At 39.5% G+C, this 18,185-nt stretch overlaps 2 protein-coding genes across 3 annotated transcripts in view; both read left to right on the forward strand.

The window, feature by feature from the left end:
* The window catches only part of thada (THADA armadillo repeat containing), a 91,928-nt gene extending 83,569 nt beyond the window's left edge, over positions 1–8,359 (forward strand). For both annotated transcript variants that reach the window (XM_026224467.1, XM_026224468.1), the window contains exons 37-38: positions 6,708–6,877; positions 7,908–8,359. In XM_026224467.1, coding sequence (XP_026080252.1) covers positions 6,708–6,877; positions 7,908–8,213 — 476 coding nt within the window. In that variant the 3' untranslated portion in view covers positions 8,214–8,359. The remainder of the gene's footprint in view (positions 1–6,707; positions 6,878–7,907) is intronic.
* Positions 8,360–9,740: 1,381 nt separating this feature from the next.
* LOC113057234 (mRNA decay activator protein ZFP36L2-like) lies at positions 9,741–12,988 on the forward strand. Its single transcript, XM_026224469.1, has 2 exons — positions 9,741–10,067; positions 10,208–12,988. Exons 1-2 carry the CDS (start codon positions 9,975–9,977, stop codon positions 11,300–11,302), a joined length of 1,188 nt encoding a protein of 395 aa, XP_026080254.1. The 5' UTR covers positions 9,741–9,974; the 3' UTR covers positions 11,303–12,988.
* Positions 12,989–18,185: the final 5,197 nt, after the last annotated feature.

Below are 18,185 nucleotides of genomic sequence, written 5' to 3' on the forward strand. Positions count from 1 at the left end.
TTATTATTAATTTATTATAATAATTTATTTATTATTTTATATTACATTATAAAACACTGCTATCTGAATGTTTGGGGTCAATAAGGTTTTTTAGGGCACTTTAAATTGGTCAACAGTATAAACTTGTACATTGTTGCAAAAGTTTAATACATATAAAAAAATAATAAGTTAATTAGTTTACAAAAATATTTAAAATTATCTTTTCTCTTTTCAATAATGATAATAATAGGAAATATTTACAAATATATGCAGATCAGAAAATTCTAATTCAGCTTTCCATCACAGGAATAAATACCAATTTCAAATATTTTAAATTGTAATAATTTATCTCAATATTGTGGTTTTTACTGTATTTTTTATCAGATAAATGCAGCCTTAGTGAACATGAGAGACTATTTTCAAAAACATTAAATTAAAATTTTTCCAGCCCCAAACTTTTGAACCGTAACGTATATGTAAATTTTATCCTAAAATGTTGATGGTGAAAAAAATAGTTTACAGGTATGTTTCTAGTTTATATATATATATATATATATATATATATATATATATATATGAAGTAACTAACATGATCTCCCATGCACTGTAATCACATTTCTGGCTTTGTACTAGGCCCTCTTTCTTTTCGCCAACACAGTGAAGTCTTTGTGCAGTACACAAAACCGAATTCAGTTAGGTACTTTTATTCCTCCGCTATCTCAATACAAATTAGGTTGGAAATCAGAACCTCTGGCATCACTTGACAAGGCTTTTAGGAGGGTGAGAGGTACATCTGATAACAGCATTAAGACTGAATAGGGCCATATTCTCACGGGGGGAGCTGGGGAGTGTTCAAGCATTTCAAATGTAATTACTGTCCCGAATGCTCAGTGCTTTTTACTTGTGTTTGCAAGATTCTTTTTTTTTTTTTTTTGAGACTGGTTTGTCTTGGTTACAGAGACGAGTTTTGAACAAGTGTAAATATTTGGTGAGGAGTACTTGCTAAGGTGTTTCTTACTGGCCCAAGTCAAAAAAACTAAACAAAAAAACTCTTTAATATGCAAGTCTACAGCATTACTAAGGGACTTTTTTTTGCCCCTCTTTTTCCTCTGCCAGGCAAAAATTACATTTTGAAATGACTTCTAGTCAACAAAACGCGTGATTTGAGGCATTACTCATGTTAGAAGTTCAAACGGTGTGGGACGCATAGTTTATTGCTTAGGGTTAAAGGTTTGTTCGGATCCCTAAACCAAGAGCCATCAATTATGCTGCCTTGGTGTATTATTGTTGTCGTCATAATGTGAATCACCATAATAATGCTCCTTCTTGTTCCACTACCGAATCGTGTTTTTACTTGCCATATTTAAATATAAAGCATTATTACTGTTATTACATGTAAATTGCGAAGCTTTTTCCCCCATGTTATATCCAAGTACAACATCAATTCAACCCTTTTGAAAAACCTTAAACATTTGTTGCTTGCATTACTTTGGGCGGTATTGTTCTTGGCGCCTCTGGTTTCGTTTTGAGGATGTTCTCACCAGTCAGCTAATGTCCAACTCCAGTGCTGTGCGTGTAATGTCTTTAGCAGTAGATGCCCTGTAGTCATTCATGTAATGGATTACAAGACAAGGTCTGAAGTGATCCGTGGATCATCCATCCATTAAACCTGTAGTGTAGCTCAAAGGTGCTCAATCATTAAAGCAGAGCTCTTTGGCACTAATAGTTTAGGCATATTGGCCCCGTCATTCACTTTAGCTTGTACGTAGAGCTTAAACAGGTTCTGGAACTAAAATCCTGGTTTCTCCATGAATTAACGGATTTTTAATTATATAAGTCATAGAAACAGAATCTGTATTAGATCCATGGAAATTATTGGATTATTGAGTACTTTCTTTACTTAGTACCAAAGTTTATGGAAACACTTTAGAATAGGATAATAAACTCCTTATCCGCTGCTTATTTATAGCTAGTAAGGTAGTAACTTCAGGTTTGGGTTGTGTTGAAGAATCTAGAACCTAATTATGCAGAATAAGGCATTAATACGTGTCTAATAAGTACTAATAAACAGCCAATATGCTAGTTATATGCATGCTACAAAGCAGCTGGTTTGTAGTGAAAGCTGGACCTTAAAATAAAGTGTTACCAAGATGTTATCCAACTCTGAGATTTTTGGCCCTTACCAAATTTTATAAAACCCCATGAAGAAAATTAATAGGATAAATGTTTCCTAAACCAAGGCATCTGAAAAAATGGGCAGCCATTGTCTATTGACACAATTATGACAAATTTTATGATTCTGAGGTACCACAGAGGTTACAGAGTCTTTTTCCCATCAGTCTTAGGGTCATGTGACTGTGTGCCAGGCCTTTTAAGCAGCAGACACCTGGGTGATACTGTAACACTCCCCTTAGACAGGTTAGGCTGATGTAAGGGACACTAAAGAACTCTAGCAGACGTCTTAGTTTTGGCATAAATGTGTCAGATGATATCCGTCTCCAGTGCTTCACCTGATTCTACTGGCCTGCTGAATATCCAGGGCCATGATCATAAAAGTAAGCCGCACTGAAAATCAAATGTAGGTTTCAAGGTATGCATTTAATGGTATCTTGCTCTCCCAATGGGAGCTGACAGATTGAGGTTTTTTTTTTTTTTTCAGCTGATATCAGTTTAAGCTTATGTTTTTGAACAAAAAAGGAAAAAAAGGCAGTATAGTCAAACAGTATAATTTGAAATAATAGATCATAGAAATTGCACAAATATAATGGTATAATAATATACTTTAGTCTATCATGATTGTTACATTAATTAAAAACAAAGATTGTTGTCATTTAAATATATTGGAACTGATATACAATGGTATAAATACTATGAAAGAAGTTGATATTAACATTTATCGAATTGTCGGTCAGTCTAGTTTGTGTGTGCGAGAATGCTTGCATGTTTACGTGTGTTTGAGCCACCTCTAGTTCCTTGGTTCTCATATATCTCTGAAGGAAGTTAGAGCTGTAAAAGTGTGTGTGTTTTCGCACCTTGACACCACTTCAGCCCACACCAACACTTCCTGCCCGCAGACTTCTTGCACCTTGTTCTGGGTGTGGGTCCAAATATGCATGCATGTATGTCAGAGAGCGTGCAATGATGCACATGTGGTCATTCCCACATGCACTGAAATCTCAAGCCGCATACAAGCCCTGTGCCTTCGATTTAACATTTGATTTACCTTGATAAGTAAAACCGTGTATGTATACAGAATTAAAATTCCTCTATGTATTTCTTTCCAAACCTGTATGACTTTCTTCTGTGGAACACAAAAGGTTATCACAGGGCTTCCAAGGACTTGCCATTATGTGAGTAGTTTTATGGTGCTTTTTTAGTTCTTCTGGAGCTAAGCAACACTTTCATTATAGTAAGAAATGCAGTCAAGATATTCTTCAGAAAGTATTATTTTGTGTCCCACTGAAGAAAGTATGTCATCATACAGGTTTGGAACAACATGAGAGTGAGTAAATAATGACAGAATTCTATTTTTAGGTCTGTTTAGTCTAGTTTATTGGGATGAAATGGTCAAATACACTGACACCCTTGTTGCATCATGGGTAGGCTTGATAAAGAAGAATTTTGAGTCGTCTCATTTATCCAGGCCGTCTTCCTGCTTGCCCTCCCTCCCTCACGCCCGACACCCGACACTCGCCCAGCTGCGCTCACTCACATCCCAGATTTGCCACACACTAAAGCTCTTCTTGCTCTCATTATTCAGAAAGTTTTTTAATTAGTTCCAGTTCCACGACTCCCACAGATCGATTACGGGAATGAAACTTCCCTCCTCTTCCTTCTGGAATCTCTGCACAACTGTGTGCATCTAGACGCAAACCGGCTGGGCGAAGTGCCCCGAAACCCCTCGCAAACATTTCTGCTTGTCACATCTACAGCCAAGATCTAGAAGCTTCTTCACTTTAACTCAAAGGGATAGTTGAGCCAAAAGTCTGTTGTTATTATATACTCGTTTCAAACCCGTGTCATTTTTTTTTCTTCTGTGGGACGGAAAAGAAGATATTGAGGAATGTCGCAGTAGCTATGTTTCTATCACCATGTTTTTTTGCGCATTTTGAAGTATTTTATAAGATACAAGTGATTGAAACAGAAATTTCAAATAAGAATCACTTAATTTGCTAAAAACTAGTGATGTAATTATTAACCATGAGCCGGTTGAAATTGATTCTAATATGTGACAATTCAAATCGGTTGAGATGTTAAACAAATCGCGATTCAATTAGGGTAGGAGTTATTATGAATACCTGTCTTGAGGCGAACTTATTGTCTTTAGAAAAGTTTAGCTGGTATTTTGTCTTTTCATCTTGCCTCTGTATAATGCATGTTAAAGTTCATTAGTGCAACTTTGCTTTGTTTACAGCGAAAACCAAGGAAACGATTTAAGCGCCACGTGCTGGCAGGGAGCTTCATGCAGATATTTTTTATGTATGGTTACATTATAGTGTTATATTTCAATTTCACAAAGGGCAGTGTTAATTTATAATGTGTCTTACATTTTTTGTTAAAAAAAAAATTGTGAATCCAGTCGAATCGTGTAATCAAAATCAAGAAATGAATCGTGAGTTGTGAATCGTTACATTCCTAGGAAAAGGTTTTTACGCTCACTTGAGGTGGCTTTTGACTTATGCAAATAATGGGAGATGGAAACTTTATGCCGTATAAATTCCTCATTGCGCATCAAAAAAGTTATGCAACTTTGCGCTATGGGATGGCAAAACCTGACCCATCTAGTTCCACATTATCTGAAATGTTCTGTCTGTAATTAAAATATTACTGTATAATTTCCTCCCAGAACTGTCTTACATGACGGCTTTCTCAAACACCAATGACCGCCTTTGTTTCGTCTGCTCGCTCTGAGATGCAAGTTATTTATTATACTGAATATAAAAATTATATTCAGTGGCTTCTTATACTTAGTGATATATGCTAGTTTATCAGGAAATGACTCGTTGGATGGAAACAGTGCTTATTCGTAAATGTTTTATGCAAATTTCCAATTATGCGCACAATTTAAATTCACAACTTTGGATGGAAGCCCAACTAATGTGTTCATGTCCATGCAATACAAGCCACTGGTCACCAAAACAACTTGGTTACCACCATTTTCAAAATATCCAGAGAAGAAAAAAAAAAAAAACTTCAGCCAGGTTTGAAGAACAAGAACTTCAGTGGTGACAGAATTTTAGTTTTTGGGTAAACCATCCCATCAAGAGCAGCAAGCACAAGGACACCCTGCTGTGTACACAGTTAGAAACTTTATAAAAATACAGAAGTTGTAAAAGCACAACTTTGTACCTTATCTACCCATAAAAGGTCCATGTTAGTACCTTGGAGTAGTAATATGTACCCTTGAGGTGCTCGTTTTATCGATAGTTTTAGGCATAAAAAAGATACAAAGTTGTCCTTTTAAGGGTACTGCACAAGTGACAAGCAGAAGTCACAATTTTTTTATGATGGCATACATTTTCAGCCATTACATTTGGAATTTATACAGATGTGATATGTTATATGAATGTTCTGAAACACAAAAACAACACCGAAAACACTCGTTTACAGATGAAAATACAAAACATCCTGTTGAGTGAGCGCTTAAGAGATTGAGAAATCCTATTATTGAAGTGCTAAACCACAGAAAAGGGAATGGAAAGAGCTTGAGTTTCCTATTATTTCTTAATGTCTGGGTGCCGTTATTTGCTCGGGCTTGGATGGCGTCCAGCACGGGGATGAAAAGCACCTCTGATATCAGACTCTGGTAAAGCAAGAGCTGGGGCGTCCCAACGTATCGCACAGAGAAAGGACCAGGTCACCATCTGAGTCTACACAATGGACATCTTTCCATGTTCTTGTAACATCTGCCTGTGGCCTTCTACTTAAGTTTGCCTTGGAAAGCCGATCTGTGTAGAGATTGCTTTCCCAGAGTTTCTTTTGGGGGAGGGGTGAATGGTGCCTTTAAGGTGTTGCTCTGCTCTTGTTCTGTCTTTTGGTTTTGACTGGCAAATCCTGGCGACTTTTGAAGTCGCCTTAGTAATTTGCATGTCAGATTCTGGTTAGGAAGGAGGTGATGGAGGGAGACCAGAGTTCAAAACAAACTGCATCAGATCTCTCACGTTACTGCTTTGATGCATGAACAACTGGGGTCGTTAAAGCCAAAGGGAGGTCGATGGGCGTCAGTGTTGTTGTGTCTTCTTATGCGTAGATCTTTTCTCACTTCCCTTATCTCACGTCTAAATCTATTCTTAGACCCAACTTCCCGACCGTTGAGTCAAAAACAACCCATCTCGACTGCATGCGCGCGTGCATATGGCACGTTGTGGTTTCCATTGTGCGCGTTTTGCTTCTGAGTTATAGTTTTGTTTCTCTCAAATGGGTTCCATGCCAGGCGAAGATGGAAACGCGCTGTCTAGAGAACAAAAAGAGAGCGAGGCATCAATCTCAGGCTGTTGCCTTACATCCAACGCTCTGGCAAGTCTCAGATTGGGAGCAGATTGCATTGTGGCAAAGCACCACCTCTGTTGCCTGAACCCAGTAATGCCTTGGAGCCTCAGATTGACGTGGCTCATTAAATTGATCTATTTAAACTTTCCATACGTGTGTTCCAGAATCCTTCGTTTCACTGAACTCTGTTACATCAGGGAATATTGGTCAGATTTCTAAGTGTTCTACCGCATTTCTAGGTGTTTCCACGGGTGCCGTCTCTCCTCCGGTTGCCCTGGAGATGGGGGTGGGTCTTTTGTGCCAGCTGTTCCAGATGTGGGGCCAGGTGGCTGCTGGAATGGTGAGCCTGATTCAGTGGCTCCTGGGAGATGAACAATTGGACACAAGATGTGAAGAGTCACTGGACTTGGTAAGGAGAACTTTTGCTTCTTTCTTGTGTAACTTGTTTTTAATGTGTCACTGCTTTTGCTCGTGTTTGGGAGCTTTTTTAAACTTTGGCACTAAATTCGTCCCTCACTTGTTCTACAGCCACACATGACATCAGAATCATGACACAAAAATTTGGCAACTTGTTGCAAAGAGGTGTGCTATTACTTTTCAAAACTGTGAAATGTCTAAGTTTCGCACAGCGGGTGATAAAATTGTGTGGAAAACCCCATAGACTGACTTTGATGGACCTATAGCCACCTTGACTCTGGAAATATTTTCCCCATTCATTTTTCCATAGGAATTAAAAAAAAAGGCTTTGATGAGTTGCTATGAACCAAACCAACCAGTCACAAGGTGAATCAAAACATTGCAAACTTTGATTTGATGAAGCTAAAAATATAGTTAGAAATTGGATTCTTAACCGCTTCAATAAGGAAATGGCTAAAATCCCATAAAGCACTGAGAATGACAAACAAAACTATATATTTACTTTATTGCAAACTATTCTTTAATATACAAATACTGAAGTAGTTGGAGAGCATGTGGAGACTGCTTGCCCGGGATTCTCTGATCGGTGGAGATTTTTATGCATGGGAATCATGGGTAATGTAGTTTTTAAACCAGGAAACCCTCAATTCAATATGATTATTTTTAGAATAAGTTGAAATGAGGGACTGACAGCTTCTACAAAAGCATATACCACTTATTTACAACCTCACAAGTGATTCTGTCTTTAAAGGTTTATAAGTTACAGTTTAAAATCTATAAATGGGATTTTTAGTTCCAGAACCCAACTGTCTATTAAAATAGGCCACTATGCATTCACTTATTAACCCCCTAGAACACCCTACTGCATATCAAAGAACTAAAAATCACTCAAAAACACTTTAGCAACTGCATAGCAGTTCCTTGGAAGCACCCATTGTCTCCATTGTCAATGCTCTGCTCCCTCTGTCTTCAGAAAGTCTAGTTTAAATATGTAGGTTCTTCTTATTCTCTTCCTTTTCTAGGATGAGGAGTTCCTCTTTGAGAAGGGAGATCTGAACCTGTGGGCAGAGCCTTTGTTATGGGCACAGATGTTGCACAGACACCTCTCTGCCCTCATAAGTGTGACACATTCACCGGATGTAAGCATCACAGAACTGGACCGACTATCAGCCATCGCAAAGAGCAATGCCCTGGCGGCTCAGCGTTCGATGGACGCCCTCCCCGCACTGCCCCAGTTTTCAGCCACCATCGAGTATGCCAAGATATCGCTGCTGAAAGAGAGAACGTCACTCGCTCTGAATCTTCTAGATACACTTAGATCTTCTTAGATGACTGTGAAAGATCGAGAAAGTGAAAGGTTGACATGTATCACAAACCTATTTTAATCTCACAGTGGTTTTCCTGTTTAGGAGCCGAATTGCATGCAGGCATGACCACATACTTTTTTAAATTCAAATAAAGTTTATTACATTCATTCAGCTGTGGGATTACTTTTGTACAAGAATGTGTGTTTGCAATACTGAGAATGTGAGAGGTTTTTATTCTCCTCAGCTGTGTTTTCAATATCACACCTTGTGGTATTTGAGCAAGCTGTTGCATTTTTATCCATAGCTTAACTGTTTTTAGTTAAAGAAATAGTTTGGTTGCTCCTCCTGTGTATGTTATGCAATCTGAGCGAAACAGTCTGGTGTCCGTTTGCTAAGTAGACAGCTGGGCTGCCTTCAGGGGCTGTAGTAGCAATGTTCCCCCTTTACTGTAAAATGATGTAATGTTTTGGAATGTCAGCGGCCTATTCCTCTCTCTCTCACACACACACACACAGGGTGGGTAAAATAATACATACTGTTCTTTTCACCAGAACCAGATTTTTTTGTGTGTGTGTGTGTAAATGTGCTTCACTAAAACCATAAAAAGGGAATTGTAAAACAAGAATACTTGTGAAATATGCAATGGGAAAGTGGGAATGTGAAGTGAAATATATATTCTGCCTGTAGGTGGCACACAAGCCCTTTTCTTTTTTCAAAGATAGGCATTGAGACCGTTAGGGGGCAGTATTGTATCGTTTTTATTAGAGTTTGAGTTTCTTCAAGGATTAGATTTTAACTTTTTGTTGCAGCTTGTCAAAACATTTAGGTTCCACATGTCTATATTTTTTAAATTAATGATACAGTGCAAACAATAAGTGTGTGTGTGTGTGTGTGTGTGTGTATATATATATATATATATATATATATATATATATATATATATATATATATATATATATAACACATATGTATATATATAAACACATGTATATGTGTATTTATTATTAATGCATTTCTAGGCTAAAATGCACTTTTATTTATACAGGGAAAGATAAGCAGAGGAAAAGGTAACATGCAGATAAGTGTCAAAGTTTCTCATCCTGTGTATTAGATCTGGCACAACTTCAAAGCTTGGCCTCTCGGTCTCGATTATGCAATCGCACTTACCCACTAAACATTTCCTGATATCAGAGCGACCAGCTCGACCCGCATGAATCACACGCGCGTGCACGCACACGCACACTAGTCTGTGGATCAAACTCTTTGATCAAAGTTTTCCTAAAACCAAAATGTGTGAAAATACAATGTATTCGTATCTATATATTATTTTGAGACATTGGTTGACTTTTCTTGTTTTAGAAATGCATGTTGACTGCACTGAGTTCTTGTAAGTTGCTGGGTGTTGGAGAGCTGGTGTGAGTGAGAGCGCGCGCCGCAGGAGGGGTGCAGAAAGCGACCAATCAAATCCAGGGTCCCGGTGACACTCTGAGGCAGGGCGTAACTTTGAAGCAACTTTTGCAGTAAGTTCCTCCCTCTCCTCTTTACGCGCTGTCCTGAAGCTTATATGTGCGCGAGAGTAACGCAGACTCTTTACTGTTCTGGCTCGGCACTGCGCGGAGGGAGAAGACCAACAACAAAAGCACGCAACGAGGAACCCAGCTTTCCTTCTCTCTGAGTTTCAGAGCACATCTGAGACCAGCCTTTTCCGTATCTTTTGCACAAACTCTAAGCCAGGGGCAAACTAAAAGCCTTCGCATCCAAAGGCTCCAGGTCGGTCCTCAAATGAGAAATCATCTGCTACTGTCTTCTTCTGAAGAAACAGAAATGTCTGCGACTATCCTGTCCGCTTTCTACGACATCGACATGCTGTACAAGGTACTTTGCTGATTTAACAAACAAGCTTGCTTCTTATCTTTGCTGGGACTTTACAAAATTAATGCATGGCTGAAACGAGTGCATTAATAGTTTTGCAACTATGCATTGATTGTAACACTTTTTTTCTCCCCTCTGTACAGCAGGAGAAGAGCCTCAACATGAACGCCATACACATTAACAGCATGCTGGATAAGAAAGCAGTCGGGGCCCCGGTAACAACCTCCAGCAGCAGCGCCAACAACTGCAACTCGTACGCGTCAGGATTCTTCCGCAGAAACTCCACCAGCAACATGGAGTCCATGACAAACGGCAACAAGTACCCCGGCAGCTCCTACAGCAGCATGAAGGAGAACGCCATCATGAACAAGGAGAACAAGTTCCGCGACCGCGCCTACAGCGAGAACGCCCAGCAGCTGCAGCAGAAGCCGGGCTCGCAGATCAACTCCACCCGCTACAAGACGGAGCTCTGCAGGCCCTTCGAGGAAAACGGCGCTTGCAAGTACGGCGAGAAGTGCCAGTTCGCGCACGGCTACCACGAGCTGAGAAGCCTGTCCCGCCACCCCAAGTACAAAACCGAGCCCTGTCGCACTTTCCACACCATCGGCTTCTGCCCATACGGTCCGCGGTGCCACTTCATCCACAACGCCGACGAGCGCAGACCTGCGCCGAGCAACGCCAACAGCGTGCAGGGAGAATCCCCCAAGTCCGCCCGGGGAGAGCCGATGAGCGGCTACGGACAGCAGCAGCACCAGCACCGACCGAAACTCCACCACAGCCTCAGCTTCTCGGGTTTCTCCAGCCAGCACCACCACGGACTCGACTCGCCCCTTCTCGAGAGCCCCACGTCGCGCACTCCGCCTCCCTCCAGCGGCTCCTCCTGCGCCGCGAGCTTCTACGAAGACGCTCGGTGCCTCGGAAACAGTGCCTTCTCTTTCACCGGCCAAGACCTTAAAGCCCTGCTCGCGCCGCTGGCCGTGCACACGCACAACGGTTATTACGCAAACCTTCAGGTCAACATGGGCGACGGCCTCGGCCACTTGCAGTCCCTCCAGCGCCTGTCCGAGTCGCCGGTGTTCGACTCGCCCCCCAGCCCGCCTGACAGCATCTCTGACCGGGAGAGCTACGCCAGCGGCTCGCTCAGCTCCTCCGGAAGTCTCAGCGGCTCCGAGTCTCCCACTCTGGACGGCGGGAGGCGTTTGCCAATCTTCAGCAGGCTGTCGATTTCCGATGATTAATCTGCTTTTGTTGTTGTTGTAGTGGACTCGATAGCAGAGGAGTCTCCCGTTTAGATATGTAGTTAAGCAATAGACTTTTAAATATCGAGGGAGATGGATTTGTTTTTTTAGACGCTCGACATGGCATTAGTCTTGTTTGAACTGCTTTGAAGGCATTCCACCGGTGCAGTTTGTTGCATTCTCTTGGTCTTTTTGGACCACCTACTTTCCAGATTTTTGTACAAAAGACTTGTGAACGTGAAAGACAGAGCGGTTTCAGATTTTCCTTCATCCTTGCCAAGAATATGCCTTGACAAAAAGTATACTAGTTTTCAAAGTATGTGCATCCATTCCAAAAGTTATCCAGTTTCGCAGCGCCACCAAGTGGTTCTGCCGGTTTGTGCAGTTTGAAGCTCTCTCGTTTGGCTTGTTGGGAAATCACTGCTGATGGTTGAATATATCTATTTCTTCTTTTTTTTTTTTCTTTTTTTTTTTCGCTGATACGAGTGATTACATAGCAGTGCTTGACTGGCTATGAACTATTTAACTTATTTATTTTATCTTGTGAAAAGTATAGGCTACATTGTTAATTGTCCATACTGTATTTATCGAGTATGATGAAGCAATAGATCTATATTCTTTTATTATGTTTAAATTATGATCGCCATTATTAATCTACATAAAGTGGAGTGTATGTTCTTTTCACAGTAATATATATTTTTGTTTGGTCTCTTTTTGTAACTTCACTTTATTTTATTGTAAATGAGTTAAAAAAACAAAAAACAAAAAAAAAAACATCTTAATTTAAGAGATTGTATGTGATATTTATTTCATTAATTTTGTTTCCTTGTTTACGTTCATTAAAAAAAAAACAGTTTGTGTGATTTGCTGTTTGTTGGGATCTTACTTTTCAGAAGGGTTCTTTTTTTTTTTTTGTCATTTTGGAGAATCGTCAGACACGGTTTGTCTGTAGAATGTATAAACTGTGGTTGGCAGAGGACCGTCCGAACATTTACTAGCCTTAAATTTTCATAGAAATCATATTTCAAAGATCCCAAGTAAATCAATTAACCAAAAAGTATTTTTTTTTTATAAGTATATATATCTATACAATGCACGGCAGCCACGTGCATGAGAATGTAGCAGACCAGAGCCCCAGTGTATTACTGCCTAGTGCCTGTGGGGATTCACCATCTTACATTGCCTTATGATTAACCAAATAAAGTATTTTCATACATGTTATTGTTTTACAACAAAAGGAAATGAATGTAGTTTGCCATTTAAACTTCTTGGAAGGTTGTTACCACTTATCAAAGGAGAGAAATAGAGACTTAGAGCAACCGTTTGAGTTGTATTTTTTTCTATTACTCCCTATTCCTTGCATTGTTTTGCCTTCTTGTTTGTTCTCTTGCTTTCCTATGATACGGTAATGGTCTGAATCTTCCAAACTTGCTGGACGGGGAAGAGTTTGAACACATTTAGTTTGTACATAGTAGGTACAGGGGATTGGCACTATGTACCTTTTTTTGACTACTTTATCAGAAGTAAAGCTTTTTGAATGTAATAAAAAAAAAGACAAAAAGAACAGGATTTGTAACATATTTGTTTTTCGCGGAGTCAGTTCACTACAAATTGCGTGTGAGACTGTTAACTTTGTACTGTACATTTTTGTAGTTCTCCCAATAAAATAATTGTGGAAAAAAAAAAGTTTGGAATGTAGTTCGTGTGGTTTTCATTGAGAAAAAAATAAAAAATGAGCCATTATGCAACAAACTTATGCATTAGCTCTTAAAGTCACACACACAAGCCACCATCTATTCTTGTAGTTTTTCCCTGAAAACAATCTCGCTCTCGACTCACATGAACCCTGAGGGCTTCTGCATGCTGAGGTCGAGTCTAACCGCAGTGGTCTGCATTCTGTCTGCATGCTTAGCTGCCCGTCAAAGACGTTATAGGGGTAGTCCCAACCTGCTAGTTTTGTTTTCTGTGGCTTACTAAGACTGAGCTAATCTGTATGCAGTGTCAAAACTTGTTTGGTGCATATAAATGCATATTTCAAACAATGCGTGATTCATGACAGTTCGCTTGCTTTGGTTATTTGACAGTACTTGCATAACAAAGCCTTCCCTAAAATAAACAGAATAAAATGAGCGTTCACTCAAGAAAGGTTGAGAGCATTTAGCGCACTGCCATTCACGTATTGCTCACCATTCATAAATGACCATGATTCACATGTGGCTCAGACGTGTGCCTGTCGTACACAACAGATACTGCAGGGCACACAAGCAAACTTGACTCTGTTTAGTCATTCAAAGCCATTTTTGCCAGCGTTTTAAAGCACTTTGGTGACTATTTAAGCTATCACCACCACTGAAGTCACATATTAAATAATAAAGAACGATAACAGCAGGCAAATATTCATATAGCCCCATTCTATTTATTATAAAGTGTTTATCAAGACCCAAGGCAAGCAGCTCAGTGCCAAATGGGCCGTGATGTATTTCTTTTATGTGCTAACATTTGTCCGTCAGGGATGTGTTGTAAATCTGAACGCCGTGTCTTGTATGTGTGACTGCAAGCGCTCGAGTGTGCTATATGTTTGTGTGTCAGTGTGGTAAATGGCCCTGGAGCTCCTACAATGACAGGAAACGCTCAGACTTCTGATTATGGCAGGAAAGACCCGGTTCCTCACCGCCTCCCATTTCCAGCCTCTCTCCTGGCTTTGTCATCTTTATTGGTATCGTCGGTCAGGCCTTCTGAAAGTTTCTATTTGTGTTGCACTGTGTTTAACAGGAATTGCTGGGGAAGGAGGGGTGCCAGATTCATGAAACACTGCTGTCATGTCCAGTAAATAAAGGGGCTTACTGATATTCTATTTAAAGTTTTAGTTCTATCTATCTATCTATCTATCTATCTATCTATCTATCTATCTATCTATCTGTCCGTCTGTATCTGTCTGTCTCTCTGTCTGTCTGTTTCTATCTGTCTGTCTGTCTGTCGGTCTGCCTGTCTGTATCTGTCTGTCTGTCTGCCTGTCTGTATCTCTCTATCTATCTGTCTATCTGTCTGTCTGTCTGTCTGTCTGTCTGTATCTCTCTATCTGTCTGTCTGTCTGTATCTGTCTGTCTGTCTGTCTGTCTGTCTGCCTGTCTGTATCTCTCTATCTGTTTGTCTGTCTGTCTGTCTGTATCTCTCTATCTGTCTGTCTGTCTGCCTGCCTGTCTGTATCTCTCTGTCTGTCTGTCTGTATCTCTCTATCTGTCTGTCTGTCAGTCTGTCTGTATCTCTATCTGTCTGTCTGTCTGTCTGCCTGTCTGTATCTCTCTATCTGTCTGTCTGTCTGTATCTGTCTGTCTGTCTGTATCTCTCTATCTGTCTGTCTGTCTGTCTGCCTGTCTGTATCTCTCTATCTGTCTGTCTGTCTCTATCTATCTGTCTGTCTGTCTGTATCTCTCTATCTGTCTGTCTGTCTGTCTGCCTGTCTGTATCTCTCTATCTGTCTGTCTGTCTCTATCTATCTGTCTGTCTGTCTCTATCTGTCTGTCTGTCTGTCTGTCTCTATCTATCTGTCTGTCTGTCTGTCTGTCTCTATCTGTCTGTCTGTTTGTCTGTCTGTCTCTATCTATCTGTCTGTCTATCTGTCTGTCTGTCTCTATCTGTCTGTCTGTCTGTCTGTCTGTCTGTCTGTCTGTCTCTATCTATCTGTCTGTCTATCTGTCTGTCTGTCTGTCTGTCTCTATCTATCTATCTGTCTGTCTGTCTGTCTGTCTCTATCTATCTGTCTGTCTGTCTGTCTCTATCTATCTGTCTGTCTGTCTGTCTGTCCGTCTACGAGAAAAACTTCAAAGAAATCCAGCTGGCTCTGCATGAGAGATGCAGCTTTGGCTCTAACTCTAGAATATTTCACCAAATTGCAAATATTTACTCATGATGTGCGGAGGTCACTGTTTACAGGCCGACAGACGGTGGCCCGGCGGCGACAGTATCCATAAAGGGCAGGATAAGTCCAGTAGAGTGTGTTTCCCTGCTTGAGTCAGTTTCCTGACCCTGGACACATCCTCAGCTCAGTGAAGAGTGTCATATATTATATTACTGCTAATATCATTATAAGAGAACTTCCTAAATGGGTTGATCTGTGTTTACACGTTACTGCTGCTAACAATGGGTGATGCCCTTACGAAAAAAAAAAAAAATATATATATAGATATATATAGGCCTAATAAATACATTTCCATATATTAATAAATGTAATGCGTTATATTATATATTATATTTCCATATATTTGACACTAGTGCTTATATTTCTTTTCAGTATACAGCAATATATGCATCTACGAAATATAGCTATATATTGACACAAACACATACATTTAGAAAAGAAGACAAAATTAAATACTCATTGTTCTATCCTTTATTGAGTATGTATTGGAAATAGATGTTCCCATATAAATGTGAATGTATGGACACGCATACATACAGTACACACATTCATGGGATGACTTACTGCAGATTTCACTTTCAATCTTTTTTTTTTTTTTTTTGTCTCAAGTAAGACACTGTAAGAAATTCACGTTGCATGATATTATTGATTTTTATCTAAAAAGGGCGACAGCGCACCGCATTAAAATAAATGATATAAGCGGTTTTCATAACCGCTGGCCAATTTAAAAAACAAAACTAAAATTAAATCATCATTGAGAGCAGAGGGCCCCACGCAGCTTGCGTACTTTGTGTAAAGGGAGGATCGGCCCTGATACTGTGATGCTGTCTCCCATGTCTGCATTTGTGATCAGAGAAAGGACGAACAACAAGCGCTGCTCCACACTGCTCAAAACTCACGTTTGAATCATCACTGGCAAATTCTTTAAATATGTAAACGTACTTACAGGCTGTGAGTCAGAAGCGCCAGACTGTCCTTACAAAGTTGGAATTGGCCCACTTTATAGAAACAGCCTGTCTATGTACACAGCCTTCCCAGCAACAGTCCTCCATAAAATGTGCAGACAGTTGATCTGTCCTAACAGTGTTGTAAATACAACTTTTCTAGAGTGTCCTCTTCTGGAAGGTCAAACTAAGTAGTCTCAATTTCACAATGAAACACATAGTCTCCAAAAAAACAGTAAAAATACTGTAAAATATTACTACAATAAAAAAAAACACATCTATTTGAAAGGATATTTAAAATGCAATTTATTCCTGTGATGAAAGCTGAATTGCAGTCCAGTCTTCAGTGTCACATGATCCTTCAGAAATCACTCTAATGTGTTTTTGATGAATAGAAAGTTGGAAAGAACAGCTTTTATTTGGAAATAAAGATCTATTTGTAACACTTTAAAAAAAAAATATTTTTGTAACTTTTTAGCAAATGTGTTTATGTTGAATAAAAATATAAAATATTAAATTCTTAATAATATTAATAAATGCTGTGTATTATGGGTTTCAAAACAATATAAGGCAGCAAACAAATTTTCAACATTTTAATCAGAAATGTATCTTGAGCAGCAAATCAGCGTATGAGAGTGATTTCTGAAGGATCATGTGACACTGAAGACTGGAGGAACGATGCTGGAAATTCAGCTCTGCATCACAGGAAGAAACTGTATTTTAAATATGCATTCAAATAGTTTTTTTTTTTTTTTACTGTAGTAATAATAGTAATATTTTAACTGTTTTTGATTAGTTGAATAAATGAAACATTGGAGTTGTAGAACATTAGTAGATCAGGCTGGTGGTTATTCTGCTGGACACCTGTGTGAACGACACTATACATCCACTCAAAAACACCAGCTGATTAAAACTCATCTGTATTTGTTTGCTCTAGCCACTTGCTTTGATATTTCATTCAGTGGCATTTACTGAAATTACTTACAATACTGAATTTACAAATACTTTTTGGGACACTGTTTCTAAAGCATTTTGATGACTTAAAATAACATTTATATACAGTATAGACCAAAAGTTTGGACACACCTTCTCATTCAAAGAGTTTTCTTTATTTTCATGACTATGTAAATTGCAGAGTCACACTGAAGGCATCAAGGGCTATTTGACCAAGAAGGAGAGTGATGGGGTGCTGCTCCAGATGACCTGGCCTCCACAGTCACCGGACCTGAACCCATTTGAGATGGTTTAGGGGTGAGCTGGACCGCAGACAGAAGGCAAAAGGGCCAACAAGTGCTAAGCATCTCTCGGGGAACTCCTTCAAGACTGTTGAAGACCATTTCAGGTGACTACCTCTTGAAGCTCATCAAGAGTGTGCAAAGCAGTAATCAAAGCAAAAGATGGCTACTTTGAAGAACCTACAATATGACATATTTTCAGTTGCTTCACACTTTTTTGTTATGTATATAATTCCACATGTGTTCATTCATAATTTTGATGCCTTCAGTGTGAATCTACAATTTTCACAGTCATGAAAATAAAGAAAACTCTTTGAATGAGAAGGTGTGTCCAAACTTTTGGTCTGTACTTTTTATATATAAAATAAAAAAAATCATCCATTGAGCTTGACCCAGTAATTCCCCTCTACACCGGATCCCTCCCTTGTTGTTTGGCCAGGCTTCCCCAAGACTCTTCATTGTCTTTTTCATTGTCTCAAGTTTACATTTGCCGGTCAAGATGTTCCCTCTGAGGTCGAGACAAACAGACCCTGGACAACTGTAAATGGAGCTCCAAAATAGACCAAATCCGCAGTTCTGATCTAATTTGTTTTGAGGCAGTGCTGCTTGTGCTTTAAGACTGCAAGGAACTTTTATTTGTGCTTCGAATGGACAGTAAGAAAGATATGAGTATTTACTTAACTTGCAGTACTTTATTCTCACACAGAAACTAATAGCCTGCGTTACCTTATGGAGCGTGTGCGGTGGCTGTGAAGTATTACAGTGCATGTATTGTGTAGTTGTTT

This window comes from Carassius auratus, chromosome 38 (genome assembly GCF_003368295.1).
Source record: "Carassius auratus strain Wakin chromosome 38, ASM336829v1, whole genome shotgun sequence".
Lineage (NCBI taxonomy): Eukaryota > Metazoa > Chordata > Actinopteri > Cypriniformes > Cyprinidae > Carassius > Carassius auratus.

Coding starts and splice junctions, on each gene's coding strand:
- LOC113057234 (XM_026224469.1), top strand. CDS start 9,975: ATGAGAAATCATCTGCTACTGTCTTCTTCTGAAGAAACAGAAATGTCT. Junction 10,068..10,207: donor ACATCGACATGCTGTACAAG/GTACTTTGCTGA, acceptor CCCTCTGTACAG/CAGGAGAAGAGCCTCAACAT.